Raw genomic sequence first — 20,221 nt, 5'->3', positions numbered from 1 at the left:
AAAAGGATGAAGTACCCAAAAGGTGGTATAGAGGTATGTGCACCAAAGCTTGGAAATGGACCAAGTGTGACTAGATGATCTCACGGAGGCTTCTTTATCCTCTTTAACTTCCTTCTTTTAAAGTTTGTAACTCCTATTTTATCTTAGCTTGTAGTAGCCTCTTGTTTCTTCTGGTAGTTGTTGCAAATTGAAGTATTATTGAGGAGTGTCAATCTCATGTGCAAACTTGGATAGCGGGTGTCAGCCGTAAAATTAGCCTCTATATATAGGTTTGATTGTTGTGAAAATAATCAAGAGTATTGATGATGTCCTGTAATTCTATGAGATATCTTCGGATGCTTCAAGGAGGTTTAATGTTGTGATTGAGCCATTTAATCAACAATTCTTAGTCCACCTCCAGAATTACTCTACTATATCCATGCTGCACAAACAAATACAAGAAAGTGTTCAAGCTAAGTTAACGTACTACTCTCTTCTTCATTTTTTCCCTTATTTTACTCTTTAACATTACTCCCTCGGCCTATATTAATGGAATTATGGAAAAAAAATATTATAGTTCAAAATAAATAAATTATTCAAAGTTCAAAAAACTTGTTAGGACTTTTTTTCATATTTAGCCTTCATTTAATGAGATTCTTAACTACTTTATATTTTCTAGGAGACTAGTTTAAAAATAATTAAATGGGTAATAGTGGAAATTAGCCTTTAATTTATGTCTTCAATTTTCTTCTTAAGGGTGTATCATACCCTAACAATTCAGGTCATTTGGCCACAAATATTTTTAAAAATATCTGGGGAAAAACTTAAAAAATAATGTTTAGTCATACAACTTGTCATTATCTAACAAATATTTTTGCCAAACATGACAAATTCCCAGATCCTAGAAAAAAATAGTATTTGAGCCAAATCCTATTATTTGGAAAAAAATTCAAATGTAAAATTACGCTAAACTTTTATATTTTATAAAACACCCATTATTTATAGTTTTAGACTGAATTTCAGTCCTAGTTCATTGTACAAAATTTATACAGTTCTATACATATTCTATACAATTTTTATCCGAGTTTGTTCTCCAGATTTACTTTCAATTACAAATAGTAATAGTAGTTTTTCATATACTAATCAATTGTATTTTCCTTGTATTTTATTTCTCTTTTTTTAGATTTATATTAATTGTGTTTATTGTCATTATTTTTCACAGAACATGTTCATTATAAAATGATGGGAAAAGACATAAGTATCCCATGAACTAAACCCGAAATTCCAGTGACACGCCTAAACTTAAATAGTGTCATATTACCCCCTATACTATTTTAAAATGAAATAAATACACCTCAAATGCTGACACGACATAGAGAGTGTGGACACTCTGTAAAAGGTAAGTGATGAGTGAATAAGTCCTTTTTTAATTTGTCATTTAACATCAGTTAGTAAACAAAATTATTGATATTAAAACTTATAAATATTTATTTATTTTAATTTCTTTCTTTGTAAAATATTTATTTCTCTCCTCACTCTATTTAAGTTAAGGTGTATCAATGAGATTAGTAGTGGAGTCAGAATTTTGACTAAGGAGTGTCAGAATATAAAGAAGCTAAATGTCGTAGAAGTCAAGGAGTGTCAATATATATATATATATATATATATATATATATATATATATAAATTAATTAATTAATTTTTTATCTAGCTATATTCTGACGAAGGGCGTCGGTCGACACCCCTCAAGTATATGTTGCTCCGCCACTGACTGAGATTTCGGTCATAATTTAGGGGTAGTAGTTGTGTCTTATCCCTAAGATGATAATACAAACTTATGATTATTTTTAATAGTTTTCAAAACTTGTGGGTACAAATCATATTTCTTTAAAAAATCAAATATTTCTCCCATAATCTATGACAAATGCATAATGAATAACTTATCAAAAATACTTGGAAATCATAGCCAAAAGCTAGCTTAACATGGACTAATAGGAGTAATTATTGATTCTCCAAATTATTTCCCATTTTTAAAAAAAATATTAATAATCATGGATATTTTAGTAAAATACATACTTTATTTATTATTTTCTTAAAAAAGATTTTTAGTTTATTGTGGATAAATAAGAGTAAACTGAGAAAGTAGTATTTTGCAATGTTCTCACCTAACGTGAGATCTTAGTTGCCAAAATGTATCAAAAATAATTTGACACTATCAAATCATTTAAAAAAAAATACAATTTCTATAGCAAGCATATTTTGTTATCTAGAAACATTGTAATTGACCAATTTTATACCTAAAACAAGAATCAACGATAGCGGTTTGATATAAAACTAACTTCTTCAACATCAACTAGGCCCATTAGCTCAGTTGGTTAGAGCGTCGTGCTAATAACGCGAAGGTCGCAGGTTCGAGACCTGCATGGGCCAATATTTTTAGTTCCTCCTTCCTGGCTACCTTTTTGACAAAATGCACTCTGGCGAATTCAATTGGGAAATTGACAAGCCCATTTAAAGCATTCTCCACAATATTAAAGGGTATTTTAGTTAAATCTCATAGTAAAAAAATTTAATTATAATTTATCTTGACTTTTTTAGTAATTACTCAAATTTTTTCTTTTTTTTTTTCAAATTTCTGATACATACGAATGACGCTGATACATCACGATTTGATACATAAGCCATTTCATGATACATCGCTAGTTGATACAAACAAAACATTGTAATATCAATAAAACTTATGAATCTGTTTATAACACCTAATATATCATGAACACAAAAAAATAGCAGTAAAACTTATGTTTTACTGATACATTTTGTGTTTGTTTTGTATCAATTAGCGATGTATCAACATCATTACTATGTATCAGAAGAGGGATTTTTAAATTTTTTACAAATGGTAAGGAATAATTGAAAATATAAAAATATAAACTGTGTAATTTGATAATTTTTCTGATATTTTAAAAGACCAACAATTCACTCAATTATCAATATAAATTAGGAGTTTGATCCCCAATATTATCATTCCTGAAGATTACTTTATAAGAAGTTAATCATGTAGACGAATGTGGACCATAATATATATCAGCATGTTCTATGTGCCTAATGCACAAGATTCTAATTTATTTTTTTTCACAACAAAATATCCTTTCTCAGAACAATAACAAAAAAATTTGAAGCCAAACAAATACCATCAGAAAGAAAAATTCCCAATATAGTATTAAGCAGAAATTAAAAGATTTGATATAGCTTTTAACCTGAAGCATATATTAATTTAGGAGAAACTATATAATTAGACATATTTCACTACCATACATATTATTATTATTATCTACTTTCAAAATATTATGTATTTGTTATGTATCTCAAATCATGCGAGCAAGATTTGTTATGTATCTCAGATCATGCGAATCACTTTAGATACACGCTTGATGCATGTATTTGTATGTATCTGATATGATTCGCATGTATCTAGTATATCAGATGCATAGGAGAGTGGCGGATGGGATGGAAGAGAAGCGAGGGAGAATTGTTTTGTATCCCGGAGAATTATTATGTATCGTAGATAAATGCGAATACACTTGGATACAGTTTATCTAAAACAAATTACACCTAATCATGTATCTCGAGATACATGTATTTGAACATATCTGGACGCACCAAAGTATGGTAAGATATGTAATATCGCAAACTAAAGTGTATCCAAGTAATTAGCTCCTACACTAATAAGATTTATGTAAATGTCCCATTAATTGACTACCTATATATCATAGATCGTTAAAAGACTGTTTAAATTGACTTATTTTAAGTCAAAAAACTTTAAAACATTTTTATAGTATTTGAGTAAATTATTTTTTTTAAAAAATATTTATATTTTAATTAAAATAATAAAAATAAATCAATAATCATAAATCATAAATCATTAAAAGCTATATATGAGATGCACTAGAATATGTCAGGAGTAATTATCACGTCAATAGAAGTTGAGGCCACAAGAGAGAAATTTCCTGTCACTATGCAAACTCGTTGAATGTCATGATCACAATAATTAAAGACTCAATAAAATATTGAAAAATCAAGCTCAAATAACAATATAAAGATAAAGATGAGAGGAACAACGTAACATAAATTTCCTTTTTCTTTCAAGTGTTTCTCCCCTATCCAAAATATGAATTCTTATGACTCTATGTATAGTGCTCATAAAAGCATACAAAATATTGTCATAACATGGCATTAACCATGAAGATCTTGAGGGAAGATTATGAAGGTGTGAGAATTAGTATCATAATAATGAGAAATAATAGAGAATTTATCTCTAGAGTAGTGGACATCACACTAGCTAATTGTTTTATAATAGAATTAATAAAACTAAATTTTTTAGGCTAGTTTGAAGAATCATTTCACCTGATTTAATTAGTCTATTTTATTAAACTGGTTTTAGTAATCCTAACATGATACCATCTGCTGCCTTTTGTACAAATTTAAAAAATATTTTTAAATATTAACTATCCGGCAAATAATTTATTTAGATACATAAATATTGTTCCGTAATCTATACAAACCAAGGACACTTTGGTGTATGGTGGGCCTTAGTGGTAGTATATATCATTGGAAAAATTACTAGGAAAAAGGTTTTTTAATAAATAATTAATGATTTTAGCGATACTTTTTATTTATTATCATTTATAGCAATATATAACAATATTATGATATATCTGTCATGTATCAAAATTGAATTATGCATGCAATATGAATGTATTATAAGTGTTTTAAAATATATTATACTTGTTTGGTAAGAAATTGACATAATGTATTATACGTGTATTAAAGTATACAACAACAACAACAACAACCCAGTGAAATCCCACATCGTGGGGTCTGGGGAGGGTAGAGTGTACGCAGACCTGACTCCTACCAATGTAGGACGGCTGTTTCCGAAAGACCCTCGGTTCAATAAAAGCATAGAAAAAGGTCAGACAAAAATATTAGAGTAAATAAGTAGATAAGTAGATGACGAAAACGGTCCAAACAATAGTATAATCAAAGCACAAAAAACAGTAGATATTATTATTGGATAATAACATAAATACCATAAATAACGTATGTGATAATGTGATAAATATATTATCCATGAATAAAACTTGTATTATATGGTTTTTATAAATTATTATCGCTAATATGTATTAAAATTGTATTATAATTATATTATAAGTGTTTAGTGAAAAAAATATTATTGCTATAAATGGTAAATATTTTCTTAATGCAATACATTTATGTAAATTTCCCACTATCATTTACTTTCATCAAGTTGAACATTCCAATATCTTGAAATACTTGATTTGTTTAATATTTGAATGTTACAACTTACAATAGACAAAATTCTTTACTGCTGATGAGGTCATATATTGATCATTGCACAAGGCATAAAGAATAGCATTTCATATCCAAAAGCATCCAAGTAAGTTGCAAAATATGATTATGGCTAGACAAGAGAGTATCTGTTCTTGTCAACCTTATGACCTATGGACAAAAATTAAGCAAACATAAACAGAGAGATGAAAGAAACAACAAATTCTCCATAACTTGAGCTGATCAAGTTTTCTCAAGATTGATGACTTGGACAACGAGTCCGTTGAAGGCTCTGATACAATATTAGAACACGAAGAATACTTGCTCATCAAGAATAAATTTTGCTTTCTTCTCATAATTCGATACAACATGAGAGAATATATTGACATATAGAAATACATATAAACGCACAACAATTAGGACTCCTAGCTACAAGTAAGTTGGTTATTTGTGTCCATAGATGAGAAGAGATCGTGGAAGGACATTGTCTAATACAGGGATATATTATTGCATTCTCCATAATCAATCGAAACTTTTTGTTTCATTCATGAGAATGTGCATTGGATCAGTTGCCCTCTGAGGAAGGTCTTGTCTCTCATTATAGATGTTTAATTTGCTCAATCATTTTAATCACTTCATCCATTGAAGGCCTCATATCAGGCGCTTTTGTTACACATAAAAGTGCAACCTGAAGCATATGCACCATCTCTTCTTGAATATTATGGTACTTCATCAGATCTGCATCAAAAACTTCAGCTGTCCATTCCTCTTTAACAACAGCTCGTACCCATCTAGGCAAATTGACTACGTCCTCGTGCCCTGGCAATGGCAGAGGGGATTTGCCAGTGAGCAACTCAAGGACCAATACTCCAAAGCTATAAACATCTGACTTTTGTGTGCCTTTCCGCGTTTCAATCACTTCTGGAGCACGGTAACCAGCAGCCTTATTCTTGATGGATGTGTAATTCATTAGAGGGCTTAAGCCAAAATCAGAAATACAACCATCTAGGTCCCTTGTAAGAAGTATATTGGATGATTTGATATTTCCATGAGTAAACTTCACTCCACCTTCAGAGTGGATATGTGCTATTCCTTTTGCTGCTCCAAGAGAGACCTTCAATCTAGTATCCCAGTCTAGTGGAATTCTTCCATTACCTGTTATAACCAATATCATGTAAGAATAAAGGCTAAAGCCCAAAAAAGGAATTATTAATAATCTGTAGCAAGTGACGACACTGCAGTTTCAATCAGAGTTGAGCAACATATACCGTCAGTGCCAGAGCTAGGATTTTCATTAAGAGGGTTCAAAATAAGAAGAATCTATTGGGTGTTCAATATCTACTCTATTTATACATGCAATATTTTTAATCATGTATAAACAGTGTAATTTTTCGCCTTACATGGCTCTGCCCCTGTATACCATGCAACGTTGTTAACAAGCTAACAGTGGGCATATATTTATAAATAAGATCATGTAACAGTACAAAACAACTACAACTACTACTCAATCTCAAGGGAGTTGGGCTCGGCTATATAAATCACCACCGATCATGTCACTCCAGTTAAGCTAAAACTATGTAAGCATAAAGCTGGAATTGGAATAACTATTAATAGCATAATGTGCATCAAGCATGATCTGTTCTAAGATGAAGTTTTAATTTTAAGAAGAGTTAAGCAGCTTATACCATGCAAGGCGGATGACAAGCTACCATAAGGTATGTATTCACAAACAAGAAGTTTCTCATCCTTGGAGTAATAACATGCAAGAAATGGCACTATATTTGGGTGCTTTCTAATCCTTCCCACAATGTCCATATGCTGTTCAAACTCCTTTTTAACAACCCTTACTTCCTTCAACCTTTTCACAACTATCATTGTTACCTCATCCAAGGAAACTCTGTAAGCAGTTCCATAACTTCCTTTACCAAGAAAATCAGCAGAAGCACTTAACAGATCCTCAAGATCAAAGTTGTAAGAGCACCCTTTAAAGAATGTTAACTCGTTCTTTTCAGAATCTTGAACCCCATTTCCAAAGTCTTCTAACTTCTTATTCTTCTCTTCAACCATGCTTGTGTTATCATTAACCTTCTTGTTAAAATAGCAGAGATAGATGAATAAAACAAGGAGAAAAATCACAGAAGGACCACCTATTGCAATTGCAATGATAATTTCATTACGAACTTTCTTAAAGTTGGCACCTTTATGTGATAGAGCACTTGAACAGCTACTCAGAGGTGTTCCACATAAATTATAGTTTCCCACAAAAGAAGAAAGTGGAAACTTCTTGAGGGGATATGGAATTGATCCATTTAGCATGTTGTAACTCAAATTCAAAAAACTTAACCTTGAGGTGTCAAGATTGGGAATTGCTCCAGATAATGAATTGAACTTTAGGTTCAACACGGATAGTCGATTCAAATTCTTGATTGTGGGAGGAATTTCTCCAGTAAAAGAGTTAAACGAGAGATCTACTACACCAAGTGTTGACGAAAAAGAAACAGGAATATCACCAGAGAAGTTATTATGTTGAAGGTAGATAGAGTAAAGAGAAGGGATTGAAAGGATATCAGAAGGAAGATTTCCATTTAAATTGTTTGCTCTTAGGCTAAGGACTTGGAGAGCATCTAGTTTTCCTATGCTATTGGTTGGGATATGGCCAGAAAGTCCAACACCAGGCAGATGAATTGCGACAACTCTGGTTCCATCTTTGTTGCAAGTGATGCCAATCCAAGAATTGCAGATTGACAAAGCAGAGTTCCATTTGAAATTTCTAAGATGCGGGACAGATGCAACAAATTGAAGTAGAGCATGTTTGTCAGAATCAAGATTAGCAATAATGTGAGGAAGAACTGCTAGCAAGGATAGAAGAAAGCATATAGTTGTAGGTAAATCTTGTAGTTTCATTATGTTTTACTACTCAGGCTGTACAAATAATGAGCGATTATGAAGCAAAATCAGTTGGTTCCTCTTGTGAAAGACAGACCATAAGCCATTGTGTTAGGAAAATTAATCAGTCTACACAATATATTAGTGAAAGGATTTAAGACCTCAATTTGAAAATGTAAGCACTGGAAATTTATTGATTGCTTATTGAGAAAGCAAGAGGCAAGCCAGAACTAACCCTTGTGATAATTAGTCCTTTAAATATTTGGAACATAAGTACAGTTGGCTATACGAAAAATTATACTACTATATAAAGTTATCTTCTGGGATGGTTTCATAACGACTAGTGTTGGCTTCTTGTTTAACCTCTTGCTGTTCCAAGCCTTAGCCCTATGTTAATCTCACGGAGTGAATCATACCCTCAGACTTTGGGTTATTGTCGCTGTTTTTATTACCTTCCATGCATCATTATATTCTATGACTCGGTCACACGGCTTGTCTAACTTTGCCTCGAGTAATTCTCACTACTCTCCACGTGTCATGATTAGATACGGTCACGTGTCTTGACTACTTTTTTACCCTCTACACATTAACTTTTGTAACGAGGAGTATATTATCTCTAAATCACAAAATTGAAGAGCATATCACACCCTTTTCCAAGGAATTTCATTTTCATCATATTTTGGGAGTGGATCTATGCTAAAAAACAATTTTCTTTTTGTTTTTAATAGTTCATCATAATAAAGAAAAAGCATAAAACTTGAAATATGCAACTAAAGTTGGATTGTTTGTTTACAATTGTATTACTGATCAAAGCAACCACTTCAATTAGAAAAAGAAATAGAGGGATGATAATAAATCCCTTATGGAGATCTCCTCTTGGAGGTACTTGGTTCCACGTTCTTGATGAAGATTTGAAACATATTTATTAAAGATTTTGTATGTATCTGGTAGGGAAGAAGCATTGACTTTATATATGAGTATATGACTATTTACACAAAAAATACTCCAACGCTTCCACGGTTTGTTAACGACAACAACAACAACCCAGTGAAATCCCACAACATGGGGTCTGGGGAGGGTAGAATGTACGCAGACCTTACTCCTACCAAGGTAGGACGGCTGTTTCCTGGAGACCCTCGGCTCAGTAAAAGCATAAATGCATAAAAAAATGTTAGATAAGAATAGAAAATTAAAAGCTTTATGAGAAAAACAACAAACAAATAACGAATAGATAACAAATAAATACAAATAACAAATAACGATTAAATAAATAATGAAAGCGTCACAGGTAAAATATGTATATAGTGATGTATATAGTGATGTTTCACCTGATCACAACTCGTACCGTTATTCTTCAACATCAGTTGGTTAGAGAAAAAATTTATTAGATAATAAAGAGTTGAGGTTGTGTAGCTGAAGTAAATGTTCTAGTGCTAGTCAAAAGTTGAAGCTTCATTATATAAGCAAGTTTGAGATCTGAAAGGCACGGATGTCCTTTATGACATTTTCAATGTGCAAAAGTAGAATCCCAGAATCAACACCACAAGAAGACGTTGTGCATTATCCCTTATGATTGAAATTTCAAGGCAGCTTGAAAATTGAAATTGTTGGGATCGAAGTACACAGGTGCTAATAATTATAAATTTTACTGGCAATAAATTAGACCAAAAAATTCTACAAAAGAAGCATAATATTTTGATATAATTTGACCAATTGTCTTATCTATGAAAAAATTAATATAAAAGAAAATATTAAAACTATTTAGAGAATAATCACCTTTAAACTTTCTAAACAACTACATTGTGGATGTTACATTGTGGATGTTAGTGCATTCTTTAGAAAAAAAGATCTTCAATTTATAGAATTCCAAAAAATTTCTTCCAAAAAAGCATTAACCAAAAATGGAAGAAATTTTTCCCACCAAGGAAAGATTTTCCACCAAGAGAATCTTTTTGAATTAAAACACAATTATGATAGAATTCAAATAAAGTAGAAAATTTAGGATTGTGCCTGAATTTTCTAGCAAAATAATTTCCATCATCCTTCACGTAATCTTCATTACTGTTGCTTCTCATGGTTAAAAATTGAAGTCTGCATGTCAAAAGTAAGCACGGGTTAATAGTAAGATTTGTTCTTTTTGATATATGAAACTTATTGTTTCAAATTTAAATCTATTCGAAGTAGATTTGTGTGTTAAAATTTATAAAACAAAATTACAATTAAAGGGGTAATCCGGTGCACTAAGCTTTCACTATGCGCAGGGTCGGAAAAAATTACTATTGTTGTTGGCAAAAAATTTCAGATGCACACACCTAAAACTTTAGTCAATTTTAACATGTATTTCAGATACGTATGATCGAACACAAGACATACATGAAAAAAAAAGAAGGTGGCTTTGTTGATTTATTATTGTTATTACAAATTGATGATTGAAGTTAATTCTTTATTACGAAACTTATGTTTTAAATTTGAGCTTATTTAATTTAGATATTGAATTATTAAAATTCAAAGAATAAAAAAATAATTGGCAAACGCGCATGCTTGTGATCTAAGATAATTTTTACAAACACCTCAGACGTGAATTTCCAAATTCTATCGAGTATGTTGAATTATTTTTAAAAAGGGATAAACTTGTAAAAGAAAAATTATACAACAGATATTAGTTAAAGGGAATGGCAACTCTAAAAAGGGTACTGAAGTGTACAAATTCTGCTTTTTGGAGTCGTCATTTAATTAGTACTAGCTTAATAATTTGTTCTGGCAAGTTTATCCGTTATGGGAAAAAAGTAATACAGTTGCGTTTGAAGCTTGATAACTTTTGCGTCTGAAACTGTGCCTCAAGCGTCGGATGTTTTATCGTCATGTTTAGTATAACTTGCAAAGGTAAAAATTTAGATATTTTTTTACTAAGATGCACATAAAAATTAGTTAAGCTTTCGGTCATGTATGTCTAATTTTTTTTATGTATGTTTCCACCTTATTCATACATATAAAAACGGATTGAAATTTCAGATATGTGTGTTTGAACAAAAAATAATAATTTATTCTATGAATTTCAATAATTTAACATTCAAATATACTCTAAATAATCTCAAATTTAAAATATAAATTTCATATATCATAAAAAAATAAAACATAATCATCAATTTATGAAAACACACAAAATTTAATAAACTCATTAACACCCTTTTAAAATTTCTGTTGTATGTGTCTAAATGCAGAGGCAGAAGAAGTGAAAAAGAAGTATGTTCTTTTTCTTTAAAGTTAGCGCATCGCACGATTGTAAAATACATATGTCCATTTACAAATATTATTCCTGCATTTTATTAGATTGGGCACTAATTTATTAAAAAATTATAATCTTAAAGATGTATGTAATGTATGAAGACATTTTTTAAAATTTGTAATGTTAAATATGTTAGGATGTCAAAGTTAAGAACTTATTTAATATATAAAGAGATTTATTTTAAAACATAGCCATAGAAAAAGTATGTTACATAAATTCAAAAGGGTGAAGTAATTATTTTATTTGAATTTTTGTACAAAAATAATTCATGTATAACAAAAAGGTATGTCTTTCCTGATACTAAAGATATCTTTGATTTTTAAAAAGAAAATACAAAAAAAGCTAAAACAATTAGTAAAATCAAAACATGCCCTATATATATGTATTAATAAAAAAAGAAAACAATTAAAGAAATAGTCATCATGGTACAACACCCCCCCCCCCCCCCGAAAAGGAGAAAAGGCAAAAAAATAAAGTATTTTTCAAGTCTAAAGCAAAACTCCATGTTTATTGGTCAATGATAAAACTTTTGATCTTTAAAAAATTATCTTCCATTAAAATAAAAAGAAAATATGAAAATAGTGTTCAAACTAAAAAAAAAACCAATGAGGAAGCTGTGACGTAGCAAGTTGTGATGTCTCTCTATCCTTTTGATTCTTAGTTTTCATTTTTTGCCCCCATTGGTTATTGTTTTATTTCTCTCTCTTTTTATATTATTCTCCCTTAGTTAATTTACCCTTAATTTTCTTATTCAATAAATGCCATTAAATTTCCTGCAATATCCTTTATTATTTTTTAGTAACATTGTGAAATTACCATTAACAATAAAAAATAATACAAGCTAAGAGCACCTTATTCATCGCCAATAGTGATGATCCTTAGGCCTCAGGACAAAAACACAGATAACTAGATACATAATTTTTGCCAAAAACTCTTACTCCTATGACGTTCTTTAAAAACATAAAAAACTATTCAGTTTACGATTTTCAATTTTATTTGTTCACTATATCACTTCTTTGTGCACCAACTCTTTGTATAGTTTTTCTATTTTTAGCCCCCCAGATGTAATATATTAGACCTCCCATGATAGCTACCACTATTTCCTTTTTGAATTTCTTCTCATGATCATCTCCATAACTTGTTTTATTTATCCGTATGGCACAAATGTGCCAAACCATTGGAGTACTTCATCTCTTGTTGATATGAACCATATGCAATCGTTGAACAAATGTTGAGTTGTTTTCACATCTTGTGTATCACCAAAACCACATGACATATCTTCAACATATATGTTCATATGAGATAATTGTTCTTTGGTAATATGCACATCAAGCCACATAATAAATCTATGTTTGGGAGGACAGACAGTGTCCCAAACAAGTTCAGCAACACCCCCCTCACCAGAGCCCTTGCTAGTGCCAAGTAGCTCCTAGATATACAGTATGTTCCTTTTGCAGTGAGGTTATAATTTTTCTGTGCATACTACTCTCTCATTTTGTCTTACCAACTACTATCCAAACGAGCCATGTGATTCTAGAAATTGATATTTGTCTTCGTGTAGACTCTATGTACCAATTTCACCTATAGAGAGTCTTCTTTTAAAGTAAGATGACAGAGTAGTTTCCCAACTAAAGTTACATTCCAATTCCCACACCCCTTAATGTTAAGGCCTCCATATTTCTTTGGTACACAAACTCTATCCCAAGATATCAATGACAGCTTCTTTTTATTTGTTGTAGTCCCAAAAGAAACTCCCTGCATTTCTTATCCACCTCTTTCACAATTCTCTGATGCAAGATGAACACAGACCCCCAAAAACTATAAATGGAGAAAAACACTTCTAAGATCACTTGTAGCCTTCCTACATAGGATAATTGCCTTTGCATAAGTGATTTCTATTCTCCTAGTAATCTTATCAATTAAAGCTTGGCAGCCCATCTTGCTCCACCTCTTTGAGGTCAAGGGTAGAACCAAGTATCTTATAAGAAATACATCCTCTGTAAATTATGTCAGGTTGATCAATTGCTCCTTCATCTAATCCTCTATTCAAGCTAGGAAGATACTGAATTTATCACTATTTTCCACCAGTCTGGTAGTTGCACTAAAATGCTCCAAAGCCTCTTTAACTCTGGTGACTGAGTTGATTTCTCCTTTTCAAACAATCATCAGGTCATCAGCAAAAATGAAATAAGTTAACTGCAATTGCTGACACTTTGGATGGAATCTGAATGTTGACAAGAAACTCATACATTTTAATGTCCTAGATAGGTACTCCATTACTAGAATAAACAACAAAGGTGATACAAGATCCCCTTGTCTAAGTCCTCTTTTTCCTTCAAAGTATCCATGTCCTTCACCATTGACCTTCACTGTAAACTTGGTAGATGTGACACACACCATAATCCATTGAATGAACCTGATAGGAAACTCATATCCATCTAGTGACTCCTTCAAAAACTCCCAGCTCACCATATGCCTTCTTATGATTTATTTTCATAAGACATCTAGGAGTACACACAGATGCCCAGTGCGGAGGTGTGAGAGGCTGGCCATGGATGGTTACAGAAGAGGTAAGGGTAGGCCGAAGAAGTATTGGGGAGAGGTGATTAGACAGGACATGGCGCAGTTACAGCTTACGGAGGACATGACCTTAGATAGGAGGGTGTGGAGGACCCACATTAGGGTAGAAGGCTAGTTCATAGTCTTGTTATTCTTCTCTATTCATAGGCGTAGTAGTGCATTACGATCTCTTGCGCTTTGACTTCTGATTTCTGTTATTTCTGTTATTATTTATTACTTTCTATGCTTTGATTACTCAATTTTACCTGTGACGCTTTCATTATTTATTTAATCGTTATTTGTTATTAGTATTTATTTATTTGTATTTATTTGTTATCTATTCGTTGTTTGTTTGTTGTTTTTCTCATAAAATTTTTAATTTTCTATTCTTATCTAACATTTTTTTTATGCATTTATGCTTTTACTGAGCCGAGGGTCTCCAGGAAACAGCCGTCCTACCTTGGTAGGAGTAAGGTCTGCGTACATTCTACCCTCCCCAGACCCCATGTTGTGGGATTTCACTGGGTTGTTGTTGTTGTTGTTGAAGACATCTAGGAGTAGTCTTCCTATTATAATGCTTAAGTCATCACAAATTAGAATATTGTGAAGCATATACCTACCCTGCACAAAAGCAACTTGGTTATCTGCTATAATATAATTAATTTCAGTCTGCTGCATATCAGTTTGGAAATGCACTTATACACCACACTGCAATATTATATTGGCCTATATTGACCTGCCAATTATAGACCGTCAATTTTGGGAATGAGAGCATTGTTGGTGGAGTTGAGTTGTCTAAGCAGTTTCTCATTTTGGAAAAATTCCAAAATTGTTTCTATAACGTCCTTCCCCATTATGTTCCAAGCTGATTTAAATAAACCAGCTCCATAGTTGTCTGGCCCTGGACTCTTGTTGGTATCAATTGAGAATATTGTTGTATTTACATATTTTTGGAGGAAGGAGCCAAAAGTTTAATTTGGTGGTCTATTATGAGGACAATACCATTTATCAGTAGGTGCTTGTTATCATTCCTTCTATGCGGTTCCTTCCTCCCTAATAGTTCCTCATAGTAATCCACAAATATGCTAGCAATGATACGAGGGTCAGTCTGTCAGTTACATCCTTCAATGAGTTGTTGCTTGCTTAAGACTTCTATGTTTGATAACGAAAAGAAAATATGTAGTATTGTCATCTCCTAATCTAAACAAAGTGACCTTACTTTGTTATTATAAGTACACTTCATCTAAGTAGGAAGGCTGTCTAAACTTCATATGTATTTTCGTCTCTGTCTGCTGAGCTTCAATGCTTGAGGAGTAAGCTTGTTAGTGTATTTGAGCATCCTTCAAAGCCTGACTATCCTCCTCGGCCTCATTTAGAATGTTTCTAAAATGTTGAGCATTCAATTATTTGAGTGCATCCTTTAGTAGCTTCATCTTTCTTACTACCTGAAACATTTTACACCCTATAACTGAGACTTCCCACCCTTATTTCACCACATTTTGGAATTGAGGATGTTTTCCCGAAGCATTACAATATTAGAACACTTTTGGTCCTCTTTGCCTCTCTTCTTCTAGTGTTACTTTGGCATGAAGTGATCAATGATATACTCAGGTAGAAAAATAGTTCTACTTGAGGGCATTGCGTCCAACCACTCTTGATTGATGAACACCTAATCATTTTTTGAGAAAATTCTAGCATCCCCACTATTGTCATTCCATGTGTACCTCCCTCCTTGGTAAGGAAGTTGGATCAGTCCACATTCATCTACGCATTTTGCAAAATCAACCACCTTAGCCCATGACATAGGGTTGCCTCCTTTCTATCTTCAGCTTTAAGCATAGAGTTAAAATCTCCTAAGAGCAGCCAAGATTGCTTGGTTGTCCATTCATGACATGCAACAAATATTCCTATAGACTCTTTCTTTCTTCCGCATATACAAATGTTACTAGAAAGGACAGTTGTAGAGGCACGTAATACACTTCACAAGTAACTGCCTGAGCATTCATATTAACTGGAGCTATATGATCGAAATCTAGTTTCCAAGTAATCCGTATTCTACCATTATAGTGATGCTCCAGATTAGTTAGGTATTGCCCTCCCCCAAATAGTTTATTAGCTAACTATTCGACTTTATTATATGTTTTACCTTTGTTTCTAGCAGCCCAATTAATCCAACTCTTTCCTCATTGCAAAGGAGATTGATCTCCTTCTGCTTATTAGGGACATTTAGCCCCCTAACATTCCAACTTAGGATGCTAATGTCACAATTTCGACCCGTCATGAGTGAAACCCACACTAACCCTCCGGTGGAAAAACTAACTACTAACCCAACTCGTAGTTAACCAAGCAACTAAGATAAATTTTTTAAAAATAAAAATTTAATTTCCCATAAACAAAATTCATTTATCATAAATACCTGTAGAAATATTCCCCAGAATCTAAAAGTCGTGTATCAAAATTCTAACGTGTCTAATATAAGGGGATGCACCCCAAACAAGAAAACATAAATCTAAATTAGTTTGAGTCCAAACAGATGGACCAAGAAACTAAGAGCAATCCACGACTGCTCAGAGGAAGTAGCTCATCCTTGGATTCAAATAACGGAGGTCTCACAATTGAGGTCGCGAAGTAAACGCCTGAATATGCCCTATACTTACTAAAAAAGAACAAGTACATTATCAGTACTTAAAATCAATCGTGTACTGGTAGAATCATCGGCTAGCTCCAAAGATATGAATGTAAACAGGTAACCAAAATATAGTAATACAAGTTCACACATACATCAATAAGTCCACAATAGAAATAGACTCCCAACAGCTAATCTTGATTTAACAAATACATGAAACATGTCCCACATGATCTCAAACAAATTCGGTTCACTCAAGGAACCAATACACATAACACTATCAAACATGTACTGGTGTGGTACCCGAGCCAACCAATGATATTCCCTACCAGACATGGTACCCGAGCCAACTAATAATATATACCAAGCATGATAATCGAGCCAACCAATAATATTTTGTGCCAGGTATGGCACCCGAGCTAACTAATGATATTTCGTAACGGGCATGGTACTTGAGCCATCCAATAATAAATATACCAAGCGTGGTACCCAAGCCAATCAAGAGATATCTTGTATCATGCATGGTACCCGAGCCAACCAAGAGATATTTTGTACCAGGAATGATACCGAGCGAATTAGCAATTACAAACAACATACACAATCACAATGAAAATAATCACCACTTGTAAGCCACAAGTAAATTAAACAGGTTCATTGCATGAGATTGACAAAATAATACCATCTCTTATTCATTCACTTATATTTTACCCATATACATTGAACAAGTAATACTATAGGACAGTTAACATGCACATATCACATAACTTGAAAAATAAACAATCATCACATACCTCGAATCAAGCCTTGAAAGCTCTATTAAACTTGAGCATTCCCCTTGTTATGAATTCTAACATGTTCTTAGTCTAAACAAAATACAAAATAACATAATCAATGAACAATGACCTAAATATACTCGGATTATAACTTAATCCTAACCTTAAGCCAATTTCATGATCATTCCACCCAAATCAAGGCTTTTCCACCATTAATTCAAGTCAAAACCCTCCCCTAAAATTACCACCATAGTTTCTAAGGCTTAAGAATTGAATTACTAAGTTAGGGGTAATTAACTTTCTTTTACCGATGAATATGATGGAATATAGGTGAAAACTACCCAAAGGTTACCTTTGAACTTCCCCAAAATTACTTAGCCAAATAATAAGCGGTTTTGGGGATTTCTACAGTTTTTAGCGACCTAACCCTGCTATAGCGTCTCCAACCTGCAAGAGCAGTCCCACCATAGCGAGATCCCACCTGCTGTAGCGGTTTGCATGGGACAAAAACTCACGAATCTTTCGAAATCTCCCTATTTTGTGACACACCTTCGAACGTTAACATTTTAAACTAACATCATCATGCCAAGTTCAATATCGGGAGTTCTACTTACCCAAACTCACTTCCAGAAAGTCCTACGGACTTCTTAACTTTCTAGCTAATATAATATCCAATCCAATCTTATACATTTTACCCGATCCTTTCCTGGATTTTCCTAGACCTCACCTTGCTTTGAGTTTGTCTAAGACTAGCCTAGCCTAGCCTAGAATTTTCAAGTCATTACACCCAAAATTTTCTTAGCTAATTTCTTCCACCATAGTCTTACCCATAATGATCATAGGGATCGTTACACCTAACCATTCTCATAAGATCCCTTCTTCCACACTTTTCCAATAGATCGTGGACTCTGAGCAATAATGGCTTATTGATTTAGCACTGAAATGTATTTAGGCTAGCGATCTCCTCATTTTGCATTTGCATCTCTATACTCCTTCCAAATCTTAGTGGGGTAACCCAATCTTCATGAGCTTTTCCTGGCAGTGAAGAGTTATCATTAGCTTGTATGGATCCCTTGGTTATTTTCATAACCTTTTATTATTGCTCTTTCCTTTCCACCACTAGTTTATCACTTAACATCTATTATTTTTATTACCAACATTTATTTCCTATATACATCTGCTGAGTGGCCATACTTCTCACAATGCTTACATAGTGTAGGCTTCCATTCATATGATACAACAACAACAACCCAGTGAAATCCCACAATGTGGGGTCTGGGGAGGGTAAAGTGTATGCAGACCTTACTCTTACCAAGGTAGGGGGGCTATTTCTAAGAGACTCTCGGCTCAATAGAAGCATAAAAAAGGTCAGATAAGGCTAAGAAGTTCAAAGCGATATGAGAAAGCAAATAACTAAAGCGACATAGATAAAATAGAGTAATCAAAGTATAAAAGTAATAGATATTAACAGAAGTCAGAGTACCAGTAATTATAGTACGCTAATACGCCTATTAATGTGGAAGAATAACGAGACTATGTACTAGCCTTCTACTTTAATATGGGTCCTCCACCCCATCCTATCTAAGGTCATGCCCTCGGTAAGTTGTAACTGCGCCATGTCCTGTCTAATCATCTCTCCCTAATATTTCTTCGGCTTACCCCTACCTCTTTTGAAACTATCCATAGCCAACCTCTCATACATCCGCACTGGGGCATCTGTGTCTCTTCTCTTCACATGCCCAAACCATCTTAGTCACATTTCTCTAATCTTGTCTTCCACTGAGGCCAATCCTACCTTATCCCGAATAGCCTCATTTCTAATCCTGTAGCTCCTGGTATGCCCACACATCCATCTTAACATTCTCATCTCGGCAACTTTCATCTTTTAAACATGAGAGACCTTAACTGGCCAACACTCCACCCCATATAGCATAGCCGGTCTAACCACCACTTTGTAGAACTTGCCCTTAAGTTGTTGTGGCACCTTCTTGTCATATAGCACACCGGAAGTGAGCCTCCATTTCATCCTCCCTGCCCCAATATGATATGTGACATCATTATCAATCTCTGCGCTGCCTTGCATGATAGACCCAAGATACTTGAAACAATTTTTTTTTTGGATGGCCTGGTCACCAAGCCTAACTTCCGCGCCAACCTCCTAAGGTGTCTCACTGAATTTGCATTCTAGGTACTTTATCTTGGTCCTACTCAGCTTAAACTCTTTAGACTCCAAGGTATGTCTCCAATCCTCTAGCTTAGCATTAACTCCGTTATGAGTCTCATCGATCAGGACTATGTCATCCATGAAAAGCATATACCATGGAACCTCACCTTGAATTTTTCGCGTCTATCCATCCATCACCAAGGCAAATAAAAATGGACTAAGAGATGATCCTTGATGCGACCCTATTACAGTGCTCTAAGTCCCCTCCTATTATCCTTACCCTAGTTTTGGCACCCTCATACATATACTTGATCACCCTAATGTATGTCACAGGTACACCTTTAGCCTCTAAACATCTCCATAGTATCTCTCGTGAAACTTTATCGTAATCCTTTTCTAGATTGATGAATATCATATGCAAGTCCCTCTTCCTCTCCCTATACTGCTTCACCAGTCTCCTCATAAGATGGATGACTTTTATAGTTGAGCATTTCGGCATAAATCCGAACTGGTTTTTTGAAATAGACACGCCTTTTCTCACCCTCATCTCCACCACTATTTCCCATACTTTCATAGTATGTCTTAGAAGCTTGATACCT

The 20,221-nt window shown here is 33.3% G+C and overlaps 1 protein-coding gene and 1 non-coding gene across 2 annotated transcripts; one reads left to right on the top strand and one right to left on the bottom strand.

Moving 5' to 3' along the window:
• The first annotated feature begins 2,335 nt into the window (after positions 1–2,335).
• Positions 2,336–2,409, top strand: TRNAI-AAU (transfer RNA isoleucine (anticodon AAU)). Its single transcript has one exon. It is a non-coding gene; the product is annotated as a tRNA-Ile (tRNA).
• Positions 2,410–5,535: 3,126 nt separating this feature from the next.
• Positions 5,536–8,434, bottom strand: LOC129900329 (probable inactive receptor kinase At5g58300). The gene is made up of 2 exons (XM_055975282.1): positions 7,014–8,434; positions 5,536–6,483 (listed from the first exon to the last, which is right to left on the bottom strand). The coding sequence occupies exons 1-2, from the start codon at positions 8,230–8,232 to the stop codon at positions 5,927–5,929; spliced, it is 1,776 nt and encodes a 591-aa protein (XP_055831257.1). The 5' UTR covers positions 8,233–8,434; the 3' UTR covers positions 5,536–5,926.
• Between the last annotated feature and the right edge of the window lie 11,787 nt (positions 8,435–20,221).

Source organism: Solanum dulcamara, chromosome 8, assembly GCF_947179165.1.
Source record: "Solanum dulcamara chromosome 8, daSolDulc1.2, whole genome shotgun sequence".
Taxonomy (NCBI): Eukaryota; Viridiplantae; Streptophyta; class Magnoliopsida; order Solanales; family Solanaceae; genus Solanum; species Solanum dulcamara.
This window is presented reverse-complemented; position numbering and strand designations above follow the sequence as displayed.

What these genes read in the sequence shown, in the direction of transcription:
- LOC129900329 (XM_055975282.1), bottom strand. Translation starts at nt 8,232, where the DNA reads ATGAAACTACAAGATTTACCTACAACTATATGCTTTCTTCTATCCTTG. An exon ending in CTTGTCATCCGCCTTGCATG is followed by an intron (nt 6,484 to 7,013) that starts GTATAAGCTGCT and finishes TGGTTATAACAG; the next exon opens with GTAATGGAAGAATTCCACTA.